Source organism: Bos javanicus, chromosome 6 (assembly GCF_032452875.1).
Source record: "Bos javanicus breed banteng chromosome 6, ARS-OSU_banteng_1.0, whole genome shotgun sequence".
NCBI classification, from domain to species: Eukaryota; Metazoa; Chordata; class Mammalia; order Artiodactyla; family Bovidae; genus Bos; species Bos javanicus.
In genome coordinates this window covers 116,445,102-116,460,937 of record NC_083873.1, presented here as the reverse complement: position 1 = coordinate 116,460,937, position 15,836 = coordinate 116,445,102, and the positions used below count along the sequence as shown (strand labels likewise).

At 57.0% G+C, this 15,836-nt stretch overlaps 1 protein-coding gene across 1 annotated transcript in view; it reads right to left on the bottom strand.

Annotated features, from left to right (window-relative positions):
• The window catches only part of ZFYVE28 (zinc finger FYVE-type containing 28), a 98,102-nt gene that overhangs the window by 36,897 nt on the left and 45,369 nt on the right, over positions 1–15,836 (bottom strand). Inside the window, exons 2-7 of the mRNA XM_061421120.1 lie at positions 15,560–15,700; positions 7,175–7,312; positions 5,676–5,878; positions 4,524–4,613; positions 3,180–3,269; positions 1,172–1,273 (exon numbers count right to left, since the gene is read on the bottom strand). Of these exons, the coding sequence (XP_061277104.1) occupies positions 1,172–1,273; positions 3,180–3,269; positions 4,524–4,613; positions 5,676–5,878; positions 7,175–7,312; positions 15,560–15,700 (764 nt within the window). The remainder of the gene's footprint in view (positions 1–1,171; positions 1,274–3,179; positions 3,270–4,523; positions 4,614–5,675; positions 5,879–7,174; positions 7,313–15,559; positions 15,701–15,836) is intronic.

Below are 15,836 nucleotides of genomic sequence, written 5' to 3'. Positions count from 1 at the left end.
AACTAGTCAACATCCTTAAACTAGTCAACACCCTAAAGTAGTCAACACCCTAGTCAATACCCCTAAACTAGTCACCCCCTAAATGAGTTCACACCCTAAACTAGTCAACATCCCTAAATTAGTCAACACCCTAAACCAGTCAACACCTTAAACCAGTGCATACCCCTAAACCAGTCAACACCCTAAACTAGTCAACACCCTCAACTAGTCAACATCCATAAACTAATCAACACCACCTAAACTAGTAAACACTCCTAAACTAGTCAACACCCTAAACTAGTCAACACCTCTAAACTAGTCAATACCTTAAACCAGTAAACCCCCATAAACTAGTCAACACCCTAAACTAGTCAACACCTTAAACCAGTCAACACCCCTAGTCAACACCCTAAAGTAGTCAACACCCTAGTCAACACCCCTAAACTAGTCAACCCCCTAAACGAGTCCACACCCTAAACTAGTCAACATCCCTAAATTAGTCAACACCCTAAACTAGTCAATACCCCTAAACTAGTCAATACTCCTAAACTAGTCAATACTCCTAAACTAGTCAACACCCCTGAACTAGTCAACCCCCTAAACTAGTCCACACCCCCTAAACTAGTCCACACCCCCTAAACCAGTCAAAGAACTAGCAGAGGCCCGGGCCCAGGCCCCAGTCGAGCACTTGTGGGGGCGGCCTGGCCCGGGGGACGCCGTGTGTGGCCCCGTCCACCCCGCACCACCCGGGTTCACAGTCGCTCAGTCACAGAGACGTTTCTGTGAGAAACCAGAGGGGGCCTGGCGTCCGCGCGGTCAGCAGGGCGGCTGCTGTCTTGGGACAGGACGTCTGTGTGCGGGTCTGAGGGCCACTGGCCCAGGGCAAGCACCTGTTCTGTGGGGGAGCAAGGGTGGGGTCAGAGGGGGCTCCCAACAGTGGAGCCAACAGTGAAGGCGCCAGCACCCCGAGGAGAACGGAGGTCATCGCCGGGGCTTTCAGTGAACAGAAGCCAAAGAATCAGCTTCATAGAGAAGTGCAAAGGCAGCCACGCTCTGAAGCTGTGCCCGGAGGAAACACACAGCCTGGAGCTCTCGGAGGGCAAAGCAAGACCAGACGCCTCCAGAGAGGTCATGTCAGCCCCGGATCAGCCGCAGCCCCGAGGGGCTCAGGGGCACATGGCCCTCCCCTCACCTGATTTTCCGCAGCAGCGTGTGGAAGGGCCGGAACAGCTCTGACATGTCCTCCACCTTGCGGTCCAGATTCAGGGGTCCGTCCGCGTAGACCACGAGGCCGCTGCACCCAGGACACAAAGCAGCCCGGCCTCAGCCCTGCGGCCGCGTGGCCGGCCCAGGCCACTCCCACATGCGCTCCCCTCTGAGCTTGAATCGTAAGTAAGTTAGGAAAATGCAGTGCAGTTTACCCAGGTTTCATCCCTTTTCAAAGCAGGTCGGCCTGTGTTCGTTTGAGGGATCATAAAATAATCATAAAACATGTCTTCACACTTCTTTGCTGCCATCAGATAAATCAGCATCGAGATCTGTTGTTAAATCTACCTCCTTGAAAGTGGAAACACTGGCATGCTGAGTTGCTTCAGTCGTGTTCAGACTCTGCAACCGTACGGACCAAAGCCCACCCATAGGACAGAGGAATCCTATGGTTCCTCTGTCCATAGGATTCTCCAGGCAGGAATACTGGAGTGGGTTGCCATGCCCTCCTCCAGGGGATCTTCCTGACCCAGGGATCCAACCCGAGTCTTCTGCCTTGCAGGCAAATTCTTTACCACTGAGCCACCAGGGAAGCCCGGAAACACCGGATTTGTGTTTAAATATAACACAGACAGAGGGTTGGTGAGAACTGGCCCTGAAACCACCTACTGTTGGGACTGAGGCCCAGCCTGCCCTCCCATCAGCCCAGGAGCCCTGACCCTGGGGAGGGGGCCCTTCGGGGCACTGCATAGATGGGGCGAGACTTTCCAGATGGCGGTGGTTCAATTAACGGTGTTTGGGGAACAATTTCCCAAGACAGAACCTTGACTTCGTGGGAAAATGTGCTGGTCACAGCACAAAGGCAGAGTGGAAACAAACGGAAGAGAGGCGGGTTGGGGAACCCGGGGTCAGCTGCTCTGCGGTGCGTTGGGTCCTAATTCTCCTGCATTGAACGGGGCATTCTTAACCTCTGGTCCACCAGGAAGTCCCAAGAGTATCATTTTTAACCAATCCTTAACTTCTGGATAGGGCTTCCCTGGTGGCTTAGTTGGTAAAGAATCCGCCTGCAATACACGAGACCCAGGTTTGATCCCTGGGGTTGGGAAGATGCCCTGGAGAAGGGAATGGCAACCCACTGCAGTATTCTTGCCTGGAGAATCCCATGGACAGGGGAGTCTGGCGGGCTTCAATCCATGGGATCACAAAGAGTCGGACACGACTGATTTAACACTTTCACACTTTAATTCTGGATATATACCTCCATACCAAATTTTTATGATTAAAAATAAAACATCAGTGAAAAAGCTTCATAAATACGTGTTTTGTGTCCTGCTAGGTCAACACAATGAAATTCTGCAGGAATTCGCTTGCTGCCACCTGCCAGGCACCGAGCACATTGGGTGACTAGGGGGGAGGAGCCTGCTCCGTGACACAGGCCAGTGGCAGGGACACAAAAGCGAGCCAGATCCCACTTAGGCCTGAATCCACGTGCTGCCCTGCTATCTCCAAGGCCTGACCTAGAGCTCCCCAGCCCTCACGGCTGTGCTCCCACCCCATCACCAGGACCCCTGCTCTTCAGCCCACGGGCCCCGCCTCCCAGGCAGCCCGAGAATCGTCCAGACAAGCTCGTCACATCCTCCCCAGGAACCAGGGGCACCTCGCCTCTCATCCCTGCAAAGCCGGCTCTCACAGCCCCTGCTGGTCGCCTGTGCCTGAGCGCGGGGTCCTCCTCCCCAGGCTGGGAGTGCCCGTGGCTATCACGCTCACCTGTGCCCCCATCGAGGCTGGGGGTCCCTCCCACACCAGGGTGACGGCGTGCCTGGAACACCTGGCTCCTTGTCTGCTGGGACAAGGGCAGGCCCGCCCGGTGACTGCTCCGGGGCGGGTGGATGGCCACCTTCGGGGTATGAGCATAGCTCACCACCACCCAGAGGGGCCTGGCACCCCTGGGTTTCTGCAAAACGACCATCCAGGGCACCGTGAGGGACACTCACCACACGATAGCCAGCCGGGGGATGGTGAACATGAGGGCCGGCTCGTAGTCGTCAATCATGTCCTGGGTCAGGTACCCGAAGTCCAGGGCCCTGGCGGGGAGGAGACAGGGAGCAGGCGTGACCATGGCCAGACGGGAGCCAGGAGGGCGGCCATGCAGGCCTCACACGTGGACACGTGGAGGACAGCGGCTGGAAGAGCCCGCTCCAAGAGGCCCGGCACGGGCGGCTCCCCCTCGGCCTCCCCCACCTTCCCACTTCCTGACCCACCGCTGGACGGAAGCCGGGAGCAGGAGAGAGGTGCCCGCCAAGGGGGGCTGGTGGGGACAGCTTGCCATCCAGCACCCGAGAGCAAAGGCGCTGCAGGAAAGCTGCCCTGAACCGTTAACAGTCCCCGAGAAGCCAGCAACTGCTCTCCTGCACCCACCCACTTGCAAGGATACAGAGATGGCGTCCCTGCACGCACGGGCAGACACGCACCAGCGTGTTCAAAACCAAAGATTCCCTGCCGTCTGTTTGCTGATTTGAAATATCTACCAACGCCTAAGAGTGAACAACCTGTCTCAAAAAATTAACAAACTCACGATGTGACGTTGTTGTCTAGTAGCTCAGTCGTGTCCAACTCTTTGGTACCCCGTGGACCGTAGCCCGCCAGGCTCCTCTGTCCATGGGATTCTCCAGGCAAGACTACTGGAGTGGGGTGCCATTTCCTTCTCCAATGATGTGATATTGCTGCTGCTGCTGCTGCTAAGTCACTTCAGTCGTGTCCAACTCTGTGCCATAGACGGCAGCCCATCAAGCTCCACCGTCCCTGGGATTCTCCAGGCAAGACTACTGGAGTGGGGTGCCATTTCCTTCTCCAATGATGTGGTATTAGGCAAGTTCAAAACTTACCTGCCAGCGAAGCACTAGTCAAATACGAGGAATGTTCCAGGTTCGATCTTAGTCTATTCATAAAACCTGACTTCAGCTCTGACCCCTGCCCCCAAACAAGGCATGCTTAGATTACCGATGAATCACCCCTGAAACCCAGCCTACAAGGGCTCCATCCTGGCCTGGCGGAGGAGGAGTGGAGGACAGGAAGTGAGGAGGTGGGAATGGGAGGAGCGGGAGAAGGGTGAGGAGGTGAGGAGCCTGGCTCCTCGGGCTGAGCCTGGAGGCCCCCGGACCCTTTGAGCTTCACCTGCGGGACCGACCCTCCGGGCCCAGAGAAACAGGACTGTGGGACTGGGGTGGGCAGCCAGGGCTGGTGGACGCAGCGCACGGACATGGTGCCCTTCCCGGGTACAGCCGTCCCCCAGGCCGGGGAGGCGCGAGGACTGGGCCCCCGGGTCACAGGGGCCTCACCTCTCCACCGTCTCGCAGAACAGCACGATGACCTCCTGCTGCACATAGTACTCCCGGGGGGACTTCACAGGCACCATGGCCGACACGTAGCTGCGGGCAGAGGGACGGGGTGAGGGCACCCCCGGGCGCCCGGCCATGTCCCTGAGCCCTGAAGGTCTTAACGGACAACCAAACGGGGTCCCTCTGACTGCAGCCCCCTGCCGCCTCTCAGGCGCTCACAGCACAGGGCCCCACATCACCGCTCCTGTTTTCAGCCGAAGCTCCTCCCTCCTTGGGCGGCGCCGGCCTGGAGCCGCCACTGCTCATTCCGAGAGGGCCCCCCTGCCTCTAGGGAACGAGGGAGTAGCCTTGTGCATCCAGGCCCCTTCCCCAGGTGAGAACGGTTTCCCCTCCTCCTAAGTGACTAACCAGCCTTTCTTGTAATAAAAGCTCACTTGGGGAAATCTGGAGCAGACAGGCAGGGAGAAAGGCAGAAAGCTCATGTGTGGGCCCCGCTCCCTAGAGAACCATCTGGAACCCTGTGACTTCCTCCTCCGCCCACGCATCACAAGTCGGGCAGTTTCTGCTAACCCGCACCGCGGTGGACGGGCATTGGGCCTCCTGGGTCTCCTGCACCCCAAGCATGTCTGTTTCTGTGGACATCTTGCGGCCCAGTCCCCACAGTCCCGGGACCTCCAGAGCCCTTGGGGGTGGGGAGGCGGGTGAAGGGGGCCCTGCCCTGTCTTCTGCTGCTGGTGGAGGGGGAGGGCAGACCCGCTGAGCTGGAGGGGGCTCCCCGTACTTAGTGGAGCTGGGGGCCCAGCAGGACCCTAGTGGCCACCTCATCCGGGCTCGGTGGTGTCCCAGGTGCGAGCCCAAAGACGCGCTGGGTGGGGAGGGGGCGGTGGGTGACCTGCATCTACAGGACCGCCCGGGGGGCTTCACCGCTGGGGGGTCGCCAGGGGCAGAAGCGAGGGCGGGACCTGGGGTGTCCCTGCGTCCTTCCGCCTGCCCTGGCCCCTCCCCTCGCCGTGCCCACCCCCATCCACCCCTGACTCCCGCAACCAGCCAGCCGGGGAGGGCGCCTCCCTTCGCGGAGTCTTCGGCTACAGACGGCCGGGTCCCCCACCAGCAGGCCACGGCCGCGACCCCTCGCGGGCGGCCTCCGGTCACCTCAGCTCGAACTCTGCGAACAGCACGTCGAAGTGCCGGAGCGCGTCCCGCATCTTCTCCGTGTAGGTGTTGAGGTCCCGCAGCGCCTGGTCGCGCAGGGCCCCTCGCACGTCCTCCAGGCTCCGGGTCAGCTCCTTGGCCAGCGGCCGCATAGCCATGCTCTCCAGCTCACGGTTCATGATGATGGAGCCGGCGGCCAGGCACTGCGGGCGGCGAAGGGGTCAGGGCAGCCCGCCCACGGAGCACGCACCACCCCAGTGACGCCAGGACAGGCCACTCCTCGTGCCCCAGGAGGCCGCGGCCACAGGTCTGGGGTGGGGGGCGTGGCCTCCCCGAGACCCTCCCCCGCCTCCCATCCCCTAGACCCCTCCCCCCGCCTCTCATCCGCGAGACTCTACCCCCTACTCTCATCCCTGAGACCCTCCCCGCCTCCTCTTCTCCCCTCCCCCCTCCTCCTCTCCCCTCCCCCCTCCTCCTCTCCCCTTCCCCCTCCTCCTCTCCCCTTCCGCCGCCTCCTCTCTGGGCACCGGCTCCCTCCTGATTTCTCTTAGATGCCCAGCAATCACAGTCATGATAACAAATGCCCTTGGGTTTGGGGCTCTGCCAGGCCCTCCTGGGCATGTGACCCCTGTCTCCTCCCCCTCCACCCCGCCCCACAGACACCCCTCAGACACCCCTCAGACACCCCACTCTGGCTCTCGCCCAAGCCCACTGCCGGGGAGCTGCCCCCGGCTCCCCAAGATCCCCCAACCTTTCTAAGATGCAGACACCTGGTGTCCACAAAGCTTCCCTGCTTCGCCTCACAGCCCCCACAGCTGCCCCCGCCCTCGGGACCCACTTTGCAGAGGTAAAAACTGAGGCTGGGGGAAGAGACAGCCTGCCCGGGGCCACCCCCACCATCTGGAGCCATCCCCAGTGGGGACACTGCAGCCAGGCGGTTCGGAGGAGCGGGTTGGGACAGACTGAGATGGGGGAGCAGGCGGGCCCAGGGCCGGCAGCGTGCAGAGAAATGGGGGCATGGGAGTCCTGGAGAGCTGGCGGGGGGACGGCATGTGCTAGCGTCCTAAGAGAGGGGCCGGGCAAGGGGCTCCCATGGACACCGCTGCCCAGAGCGAGGCTGGTCCTGCCTGGGGTGGGGGGAGCACCTCCCTCCAGAGCCTCAGGCGCCTCCTCGGGAGCTGAAGACCAAGATTTGAGGGGCCACGTGAGTGGTGGTGGCAGCGTGGGCTGGGGGCAGCTCCCCCAGCCCGGGCAGGAGTAAACAGCCCCTTGGCGGGGGCAGTGCTGTCTGAGTATTAGCGTTACTGTAGCAGAGAACCAGTTTCACATGTCTGGGGGCCTGAGAGCCTCATAGAAATCACATGTGAAACCTCGTGTCTGTATTTGCGTGTGTAGTTTCAGGGGAGCAGGTTCAGTACCGTCCGCCACCCGTGGGAGAGGAGATGCCCTGCGCCTGTAGGTGCCCACGGGGGCCAGTGACGGAGGGACAGCTGGGCTACCTCGGCGCCGAACCACAGCTGGCCGGCCAGGTTGTCGTGGCGGATCTCCTCAGGGAACTTGACGCAGAAGTCCCGCGGGGCTCGGTCCTGGGGGATGCACGCGTCCATAATCTGGTTAATGATGTTCAGCACGTTGTCCTGAAACAGAAGCAGAAAGGGCGCTGGGACGCAGCGCCGGCGGGCGGCCTGGCAGGACCGCTCGGCAAATCTGAGAAGCAAGCCCGGTGTGCCGGGAGGTCACGCGGCCACGTGGCAGCACCTGGGGCCTGCTTGGCTCGCGCTGCAAGGAGCCCAACCTTCCCAGAAGCACCCAGGGAGGACCACCCGCCTGCCTCCCCTTCCCCACGGCCAGGTATCTAGTGTGCCCACCACAGGGCCCCGGCACTTCCCACGTCAGTCCCCACGGGTACGGTGCGGCGCCCTCTGTGATGGCCAAACCGCCCCCTGTGAACCCACCCTCAGCTCCCTGCAGCCTCAGCCACGGTGACAGTCCCAAGTGTCTCTCTGAACACCTATGCACACACTTCTGAGGACAGAGCTGGAGAAATGGAATTCCTGGGTGGACAGATGGTGGGTAGGTGCCCAATATGCTACTGGAGAAGAGTGGAGAAATAACTCCAGAAAGAATGAACAGACGGAGCCAAAGAGAAAACAACACCCAGTTGGGGGTGTGACTGGTGATGGAAGTAAAGTCCGACGCTGTAAAGAGCAAAATTGCATAGGAACCTGGAATGTTAGGTCCATGAATCAAGGCAGATTAGAAGTAATCAAGCAGGAGATGGAGAGAGTGAACATCGACATTTTAGGAATCAGTGAACTAAAATGGACTGGAATGGGTGAGTTTAACTCAGATGACTCTTATATCTACTACTGTGGGCAGGAATCCCTTAGAAGAAATGGAGTAGCCATTACAGTCAACAAAAGAGTCCAAGACGCAGTACTTGGGTGCAATCTCAAAAACAAAAGAATGATCTCTGTTTGTTTCCAAGGCAAACCATTCAATATCACAGTAATTCACGTCTGTGGCCCAACCACTAATGCCAAAGAAGCTGAAGCTGAACACTTCTGTGAGGATCTACAAGATCTTCTAGAACTAACACCAAAAAAAGATGTCCTTGTCATCACAGGGGACTGGAATGCAAAAGCAGGAAGTCAAGAGATACCTGGAATAACGGGCAAGTTTGGCCTTGGAGTACAAAACGAAGCAGGGCAGAGGCTAACAGTTTTGCCAAGAGAACGCACTGGTCATAGCAAACACCCTCTTCCAACGACACAAGAGACAACTCTACACATGGACCTCACCAGATGGTCAACACTGAAATCAGATTGATTATATTCTTTAAAGGTGAAGATAGAGAAGCTCTACACGGTCAGCAAAAACAAGACCAGGAACTGACTGTTGCTCAGATCATGAGCTCCTTATTGCCAAATTCAGGCTTAAATTGAAGAAAGTAAGGAAAACCACTAGACCGTTCAGGTATGACCTAAATCAAATCCCTTACGATTATACAGTGGAAGTGACAAATAGATTCAAGGGATTAGATCTGATACAGTGCCTGAAGAACTACAGACGGAGATTTGTGACATCGTACAGGAGGCAGTGATCAAAACCATCCCCAAGAAAAAGAAATGCAAAAATACAAACTGGTTGTCTGAAGAGGCCTTACAAATAGCTGAGAAAAGAAGAGAGGCGGAAGGCAAAGGAGAAAAGAAAAGATATACCCATCTGAATGCAGAGTTCCAAAGAATAGCAAGGAGAGATAAGAAAGCCTTCCTCAGTGATCAATGCAAAGAAATAGAGGAAAACAATAGAAGGCAAAGACTAGAGATGGGAAAGACTAGAATTTTCTCTTCAAGAAAATTAGAGATACCAAGGGAACATTTCATGCAAAAGTGAAAGTGAAAGTCATTCACTTGTGTCTGACTCTTTGCGACCCCACGGACTATATAGTGCATGGAATTCTCCAGGCCAGAACACTGGAGTGGGTAGCCTTTGCCTTCTCCAGGGGATCTTCCCAACCCAGGGATCGAACCCAGGTCTCCCTCACTGCAGGCGGATTCTTTACCAGATGAGCCACAAGGGAAGTCCAAGAATACTGGAGCGGGTAGCCTATCTCTTCTCCAGTGGATCTTCCCAACCCAGGAATCAAACTGGGGTATCCTGCATTGCAGGCAGATTCTTTACCAACTGAGCTACCAGGGATGCAGATGGGCAAAATAAAGAATAGAAACGGTATAGACCTAACAGAAGCAGCAAATGTTAAGAAGAGGTGGCAAAAATACACAGAAGAACTGTACAAAAAAGATCTTAATGACCCAGGTAACCATGATGGTGTGATCACTCACCTCGAGCCAGACATCCTGGTATGCTAAGTCAAGTGGGCCTTAGGAAGCATCACTACAAACAAAGCTAGTAAAGGTGGAATTCCAGCTGAGCTATTTCAAGTCCTAAAAGATGATGCTGTGAAAGTATGCCAGCAAATTTGGAAAACTCAGCTGTGGCCACAGGACTGAAAAATGTCAGTTTTCATTCCAATCCCAAAGAAAGGCAATGCCAAAGAATGTTCAAACTACTGCACAATTGCACTCATCTCACACGATAGCAAAGTAATGCTCAAAATTCTCCAAGCAAGACTTCAACAGTATATGAACCATGAACTTTCAGATGTTCAAGCTGGATTTAGAAAAGGCAGAGGAACCAGAGATCACAGTGCCAACATTCACTGGATCATAGAAAAAGCAAGAGAATTCCAGAAAAACATCTGCTTCATTGATTACGCCAAAACCTTTGACTGTGTAGATCACAACAAACTGTGGAAAATTTTTAAAAGAGATGAGAATACCAGACCACCTGACCTGCCTCCTGAGAAATTTCTATGCAGGTCAAGAAGCAACAGTTAGAACCGAACATGGAACAATAGACTGGTTCCAAATTCGGAAAGGAGTACGTCAAGGCTGTATATTGTCACCCTGCTTATTTAACTTAAATGCAGAGTACATCATGAGAAACGCTGGGCTGGATGAAGCACAAGCTGGAATCAAGATTGCCGGGAGAAATATCAATAACCTCAGATATGCAGATGACACCTCACTTATGGCAGAAAGTGAAGAGGAACTAAAGAGCCTCTTGATGAAAGTGAAAAGAGGAGAGTGAAAAAGTTGCCTTAAAACTCAGCATTCAGAAAACGAAGATCACAGCATCTGGGCCCATCACTTCATGGCAAACAGATGGAGAAACAATGGAAACAGTGACAGACTTTACTTTTTTTGGCTCCTAAATCACTGCAGATGGTGACTGCAGCCATGACATTAAACGACACTTGCTCCTTGGAAGAAAAGTTATGACCAATCTAGACAGCATATTAAAAAGCAGAGACACTACTTTGCCAACAAAGGTCCGTCTAGTCCAAGCTATGGTTTTTCCAGTGGTCATGTATGGATGTGAGAGTTGGACCATAAAGAAAGCTGAGCGCCAAAGAATTGATGCTTTTGAACTGTGGTGTTGGAGAAGACTCTTGAGAGTCCCATGGACTGCAAGGAGATCCAACCAGTCCATTCTAAAGGAGACCAGTCCTGAATATTCATTGGAAGGACTGATGCTAAAGCTGTTACTCCAATTCTTTGGCCACCCGATGCGAAGAACGGACTCCTCAGAAAAGACCATGATTCTAGGAAAGATTGGGGACAGGAGGAGAAGGGGACGACAGAAGATGAGATGGTTGGATGGTATCACTGACTCGATGGACCTGAGTGTGAGCAAGCTCCGGGAGTTGGCGATGGACAGGGAAGCCTGGCCTGCTGCAGTCCGCGGGGTTACGAAGAGTCAGACACGACTGAGCGACTGAACGGAGCCGGGTGGACAGACGCTCTGAAAGAGGCTCCTCAGTGTCCGCTCTCTGTGCTTCTTTGATTGACATTCTCAGCCTGCGTCATCCTGGGCTTGAGGGCAACAGGGTCGGGCAAGACCTGCTGTCGGATGGACGTCACTAAGGCTTGACCTGTAGCCCAGCCTCCTCAAACCTGCTCTACTGAATCTTAGGTGACATCCCACTCTTTTCTCAAAATTGTCCTGTTCTGTATACATGTACCATTCATTCAGTAGAATTACGGGAATGTTGAAAATTTCATTTCTTTGTGATTTGCTAAGGGTGAAATGCATGCACATCCATCCCAGGAACTGGGAAGCGGGCAAGTGGTGGGGCGGGAGTGTCCTTGGCACAGAGGCCGCAGGTGGCACGCCTGCTCCCTGTTCTTGTCCCGTCAGCCGGGATAGTCCGTGCGTGTAATTCTGCACGCTGCTGCTGTCGCTTACTGCTGGGACACGTCATTATGACTTCCCACAAATCCAGCTTGTGGTGGGGAGCCTCGTGGGATCCCAGCTCCCTGCTCCCTCCTCTGCTGGACCCTCAGACACTTCTAATTTTCCGTGAATGCCACCGCGGCGCCTGACGCCTGACGCTGCACTTCGGGCTGGTCCCTCAGAAGCCACGCCTAGAGGCAGCGTGACAAAGCCGAGTGTGAGCTGCGTGCACAGGCTCCGATCCCATTCACCAAATTGGTTTCCAGAGAGACGGCTCTGACTGACAGTCCCGCCCTGGGCGGTTTTGTCTCAACAGCCCTCCCCACCCCTGAGGCTCGAGCTCGAGTTTTCCTCAGGCAGTAGCCATGAGCAGGAAGCGCGACTTTCTAATGCAAACAGGTGATGCGCTAAACTCTGAAGGGAATTCTGCACCATAAGCAGAATTGCACAAAATGTGAAAATAAAACCCAACCATCACTGAGCCGTCTCACTGTCAGCTCTTTTTAAAAGGTTTTCTGGGTGGGCAGGTCCCTTTCTCACGATTCAACAAACTCACAAAAAACTAATGTCAAAACCAACAGCAAGTGCCCTGCGGGTCAGGGAGCCAAGCCCTCGCCCAGAGTCGTGGGCCAGGGAGCCAAGCTCTCGCCCAGAGTCGTGGGCCAGGGAGCCAAGCCCTCGCCCAGAGTCGTGGGCCAGGGAGCCAAGCCCTCGCCCAGAGTCGTGGGCCAGGGAGCCAAGCCCTCGCCCAGAGTCGTGGGCCAGGGAGCCAAGCCCTCGCCCAGAGTCGTGGGCCAGCGAGCCAAGCCCTCGCCCAGAGTCGTGGGCCAGCGAGCCAAGCCCTCGCCCAGAGTTGTGGGGCCTTTTAGTGGGGATGCTCCCCACTGCCCAGCCCAGGACAGGAGCTGCCTGAGGACGTCCCAGCAAATAGCCACCGAGGGACCCAGGGACACTGATGGGTCCTCAGAGCTAAAGCAGTGTCCCTCACGGGATACTTACTGGGACATCCGATTCCAGCCAAGATGGAGTAACAGGAATGAAAACTACCTCCTCAAACGATAATGATGGAAACAAGACAAGGATTCTCCAGACACTGGACATCAGGCGACGTGTGATCCCAGAGAGAAGAGAAATGGATGAGGCGGGAGCTGTGACTGTGCAGCTCACCGCCTGGATGGAAATTCTTGGGTCCTGGCACAGACAGAGGGGACCAGGTGGAACCCAGCAAACGCCCTCATTGAAGAGACAGAACCGAGAGTCTGGGGAAGCCAAGGCCACCAGAATCCAGAGGACAGAGTAGCAGAGATGAGCGAGCTGCCTGGGGAGACAGTCTCGGGGAGGCCCCTCCCTGAGTGTCCAGCTGGACACAGGGCCCACAGCATAGAAATGCTCACAGATCACAGGGCATTGAGTAATACCCAGGTGTACTCGGTACCAATTCTTCTTAGCCCCAGACTAAACAGAGCTCTGAACCTGCATGACATCTTAAAAAAAAAAAAACAAAAAACAAGACCCCAAAGGATCAAATCATTTCCAAGCAACAAAACTGTATTACAAAATAAAGCTCCAAAAAACACAAAAATATTCAGCTACCAGCAAGGTAGAATTCCCAATGCCAGGCATCCAATATAAAAATGAGCAGGCTTGTAAAGAATTAGGAAAATGTGACCCCCAGGCCCCCCCAGGAAGCAGAACCAGGCTGGGCTGGTGCTGCCCTGCGGGCTCTGCACAGACGCCCCCGCTGAGTGCAGGCACCTGGTGTGATGGACCTGGGAAGCCTGAGGCACCCCGGGCAAGGGGCCGAGCCCCCGCCCATGGCTGAGAAAGCCGTGACCTCCGGGCACTTCAGGGGGCGTCCACGTGCTCCGGGAACTGATGCACGGATGCTGGGAACATCAGGGGCGGGGAAGAGCAAGCGCGTGTCTGCTCAGTCGTGTCCGACTCTGCGACCCCATGGACTGCAGCCCACCAGGCTCCTCTGTCCATAGGATTCTCCTGGCAAGAAGACTGCAGTGGGCTGCCATTCCCTCCTGCAGGGGATCTTCCCAACCCAGGGATCGAACCCGCATCTCCTGCATTGGCAGATGGATTCCTCACCACCAAGCCACCTGGACTGAGGACCAGCTAAATCTGGAGCTGGGTGATCCCCCCAGGGTGACGGGGCTCTAAAAGTCAAGGCCACGCGGGGGCCCGGCAGGGCGTGCTGCAGCCAGCCCCTCCGCCAGGCTGGCACATTTTATCTCACGTGTGTTGTGGTCACTCACGGCACCCCTCCCTGCGTGCGGCCTCTGTCCAAATCCCTCCCTGACTGCAGCGGTCCGCGAGACACCCACCCCATCCCCCTCGAGCCTGCCTGCCCCCTGTGCCATCATCCGCCTTCTGCAGAGGGGCACCTCTGTGGGTAAGCGCCGCAGAACGAAGGAGGGAATGAACCAACGGCATCGTGACAAACAGAACGTGAGACCTCGATGAAAACTAGAAAGGGCAAAATGCCTGTTTCAGGAGACGTTAGAGATGAAAATCACTTCCCACTGTGACCAGCTGAGCTTCGTAGGAATTCACTGCCGCAGGAGCCCCCGACAACGAGGGGCGCTGCAGTAATGGGCCAGTTATATGCGACCACGCCGGGCCTCTGTGAAGGTGTGGCTCGCACAGGGAGGCTCACTTTGGCGGCTCTTTCCTGAGCCGCCAAAGTCCTGTTTTCTGAGCGGGCAGCTGAGTACTGAGCCAGGGCCCGGGGGGCCTCAGCCACACTTGGGGCCATGCGGTTGTGTAGACAGAGGCCCTCCCAGCGGGCCTGACTGCCGTCCTCCAAGAGGCCCATGTGCAGAGCTGGCGTCCGGGAGCTGGGGTGTCGGGAGGGCCCCCAGCACCCCCACAGATGGGGGCTCCCTGTGCCTCCGTGCTCTTTCTGTGCTCACACCCTCCTCCCTGGGGCTGGATTGAGTGTCTACCCAGCAGAGGGGCCTGCAGGGCCGGCCCCCCAGTGAGAACCCCGGCTCTGAGTCTGTGACAAGCTTCCCTAGGGACACGTGTCTCTGTGGGTCTGTGTGTCCTTGTGACGGGATTCTGGAATCTGGGGCCTGTCTCCCCTGGACCCCACTCCCCCACTGGACCTTTTCCCATCGCTGGTTCTGCTTCGCAGCTTCTTGCTATGATGGATCGGAGCCGAGAGGATCAATGTGCCCAGTCCTGCGCGTCCTCCTGCTGGAACCTGGGATGGCCTTGGGGACCCTGACACGGAGGTCCTTAGGGAGCCTGAGACATGGAAGGTTCTGGTGTTTCTGTGTGAGTATGAGGTACTTTAGCCGATTTTTATGACTTTCTTCCACCTTTTTTAAGCTGCTTCGCCTGCATCCAGTCCCAGGGCGGACCTCCCTCTCTGCTTTTCCTGCCGAGGTTCTGTGAGGTGCCCGCTGAGTTTCACCCACCTGGTCCGTCGGTGTAACATGCAGTGAGCAGGCCCCGGGGGGCTTGGGATCAAAGAGTCCCAGGGAGCAAGTGCCCCCCTGCCAGGAGAGCAGGGCCAGGTGGGGAGGGGCAGAGAGTGGCCTCCTGCCTGGCAGGGCTCAGTGAGCTGCAGGGACTGTGGCCATCCTCTGCTGGGGAAGCAGGCTGTCCAGGGGCCAGCCAGGAGGGAGACCCTCATGGTCCCCGGTCCTTGGCCCCTCCTGAGAGATGACAGAGGAGGGTGCGCTCCTCCCGTAAGAACCGTGATGCTTGAAACACTTGGGGGACCCTACCCGCCTGTGATCTGGGACGCACGCCCAAGCCCGCACCTCCCCAAGTGGAGAGGTGCGGACTGGCGGGCTAAGCAGGCTCTGGAACTCTTGAATAGAAGTCGTCAGGCTGGTGAAGCCGTGCTTGCTGAGCCATAGGAATTCCCAGCTGGCGGCCTGGACCGTCCGTCAGTCTGGACCCTGCAGCGGGGAGGTCGCCACCCGCCAGCTCTGGGGCAGCCCCCGGCAGGCCCTCCATCCCCCCCATTCCCCTGGAGGGGGCCCGTGAGCCCAGCCCTCCTCAGCAGCTCTGCCCGTCCCCAGCTCGGCTCCCCGCCGGCCCCCTCCGCTGTCCCCGCCCCTCACCTGGCAGGAACGGAACTGGCTGACAAGCAGCGTGCAGCGCTGGGGGTCCTTCCGCCCGTCCAGGCTGTCCAGCTCGGCGGCCACCTGGCTCAGCTCCTCGTCCGCATGGTAGAACTGTGCCAGCAGCTGCGGGTCTGACCGCTGTGGGGAGAGCGGAGTGAGCGGACACCCCGGGTGTGGCCCCCTCACCCTGACGGGCCCCTGAATCCCTGTGTGCGTGCATGTGGGGGGTGGGGTGACCACAGACAAGGGGCTGGGGAGTGCTGGGGGCTAAGGA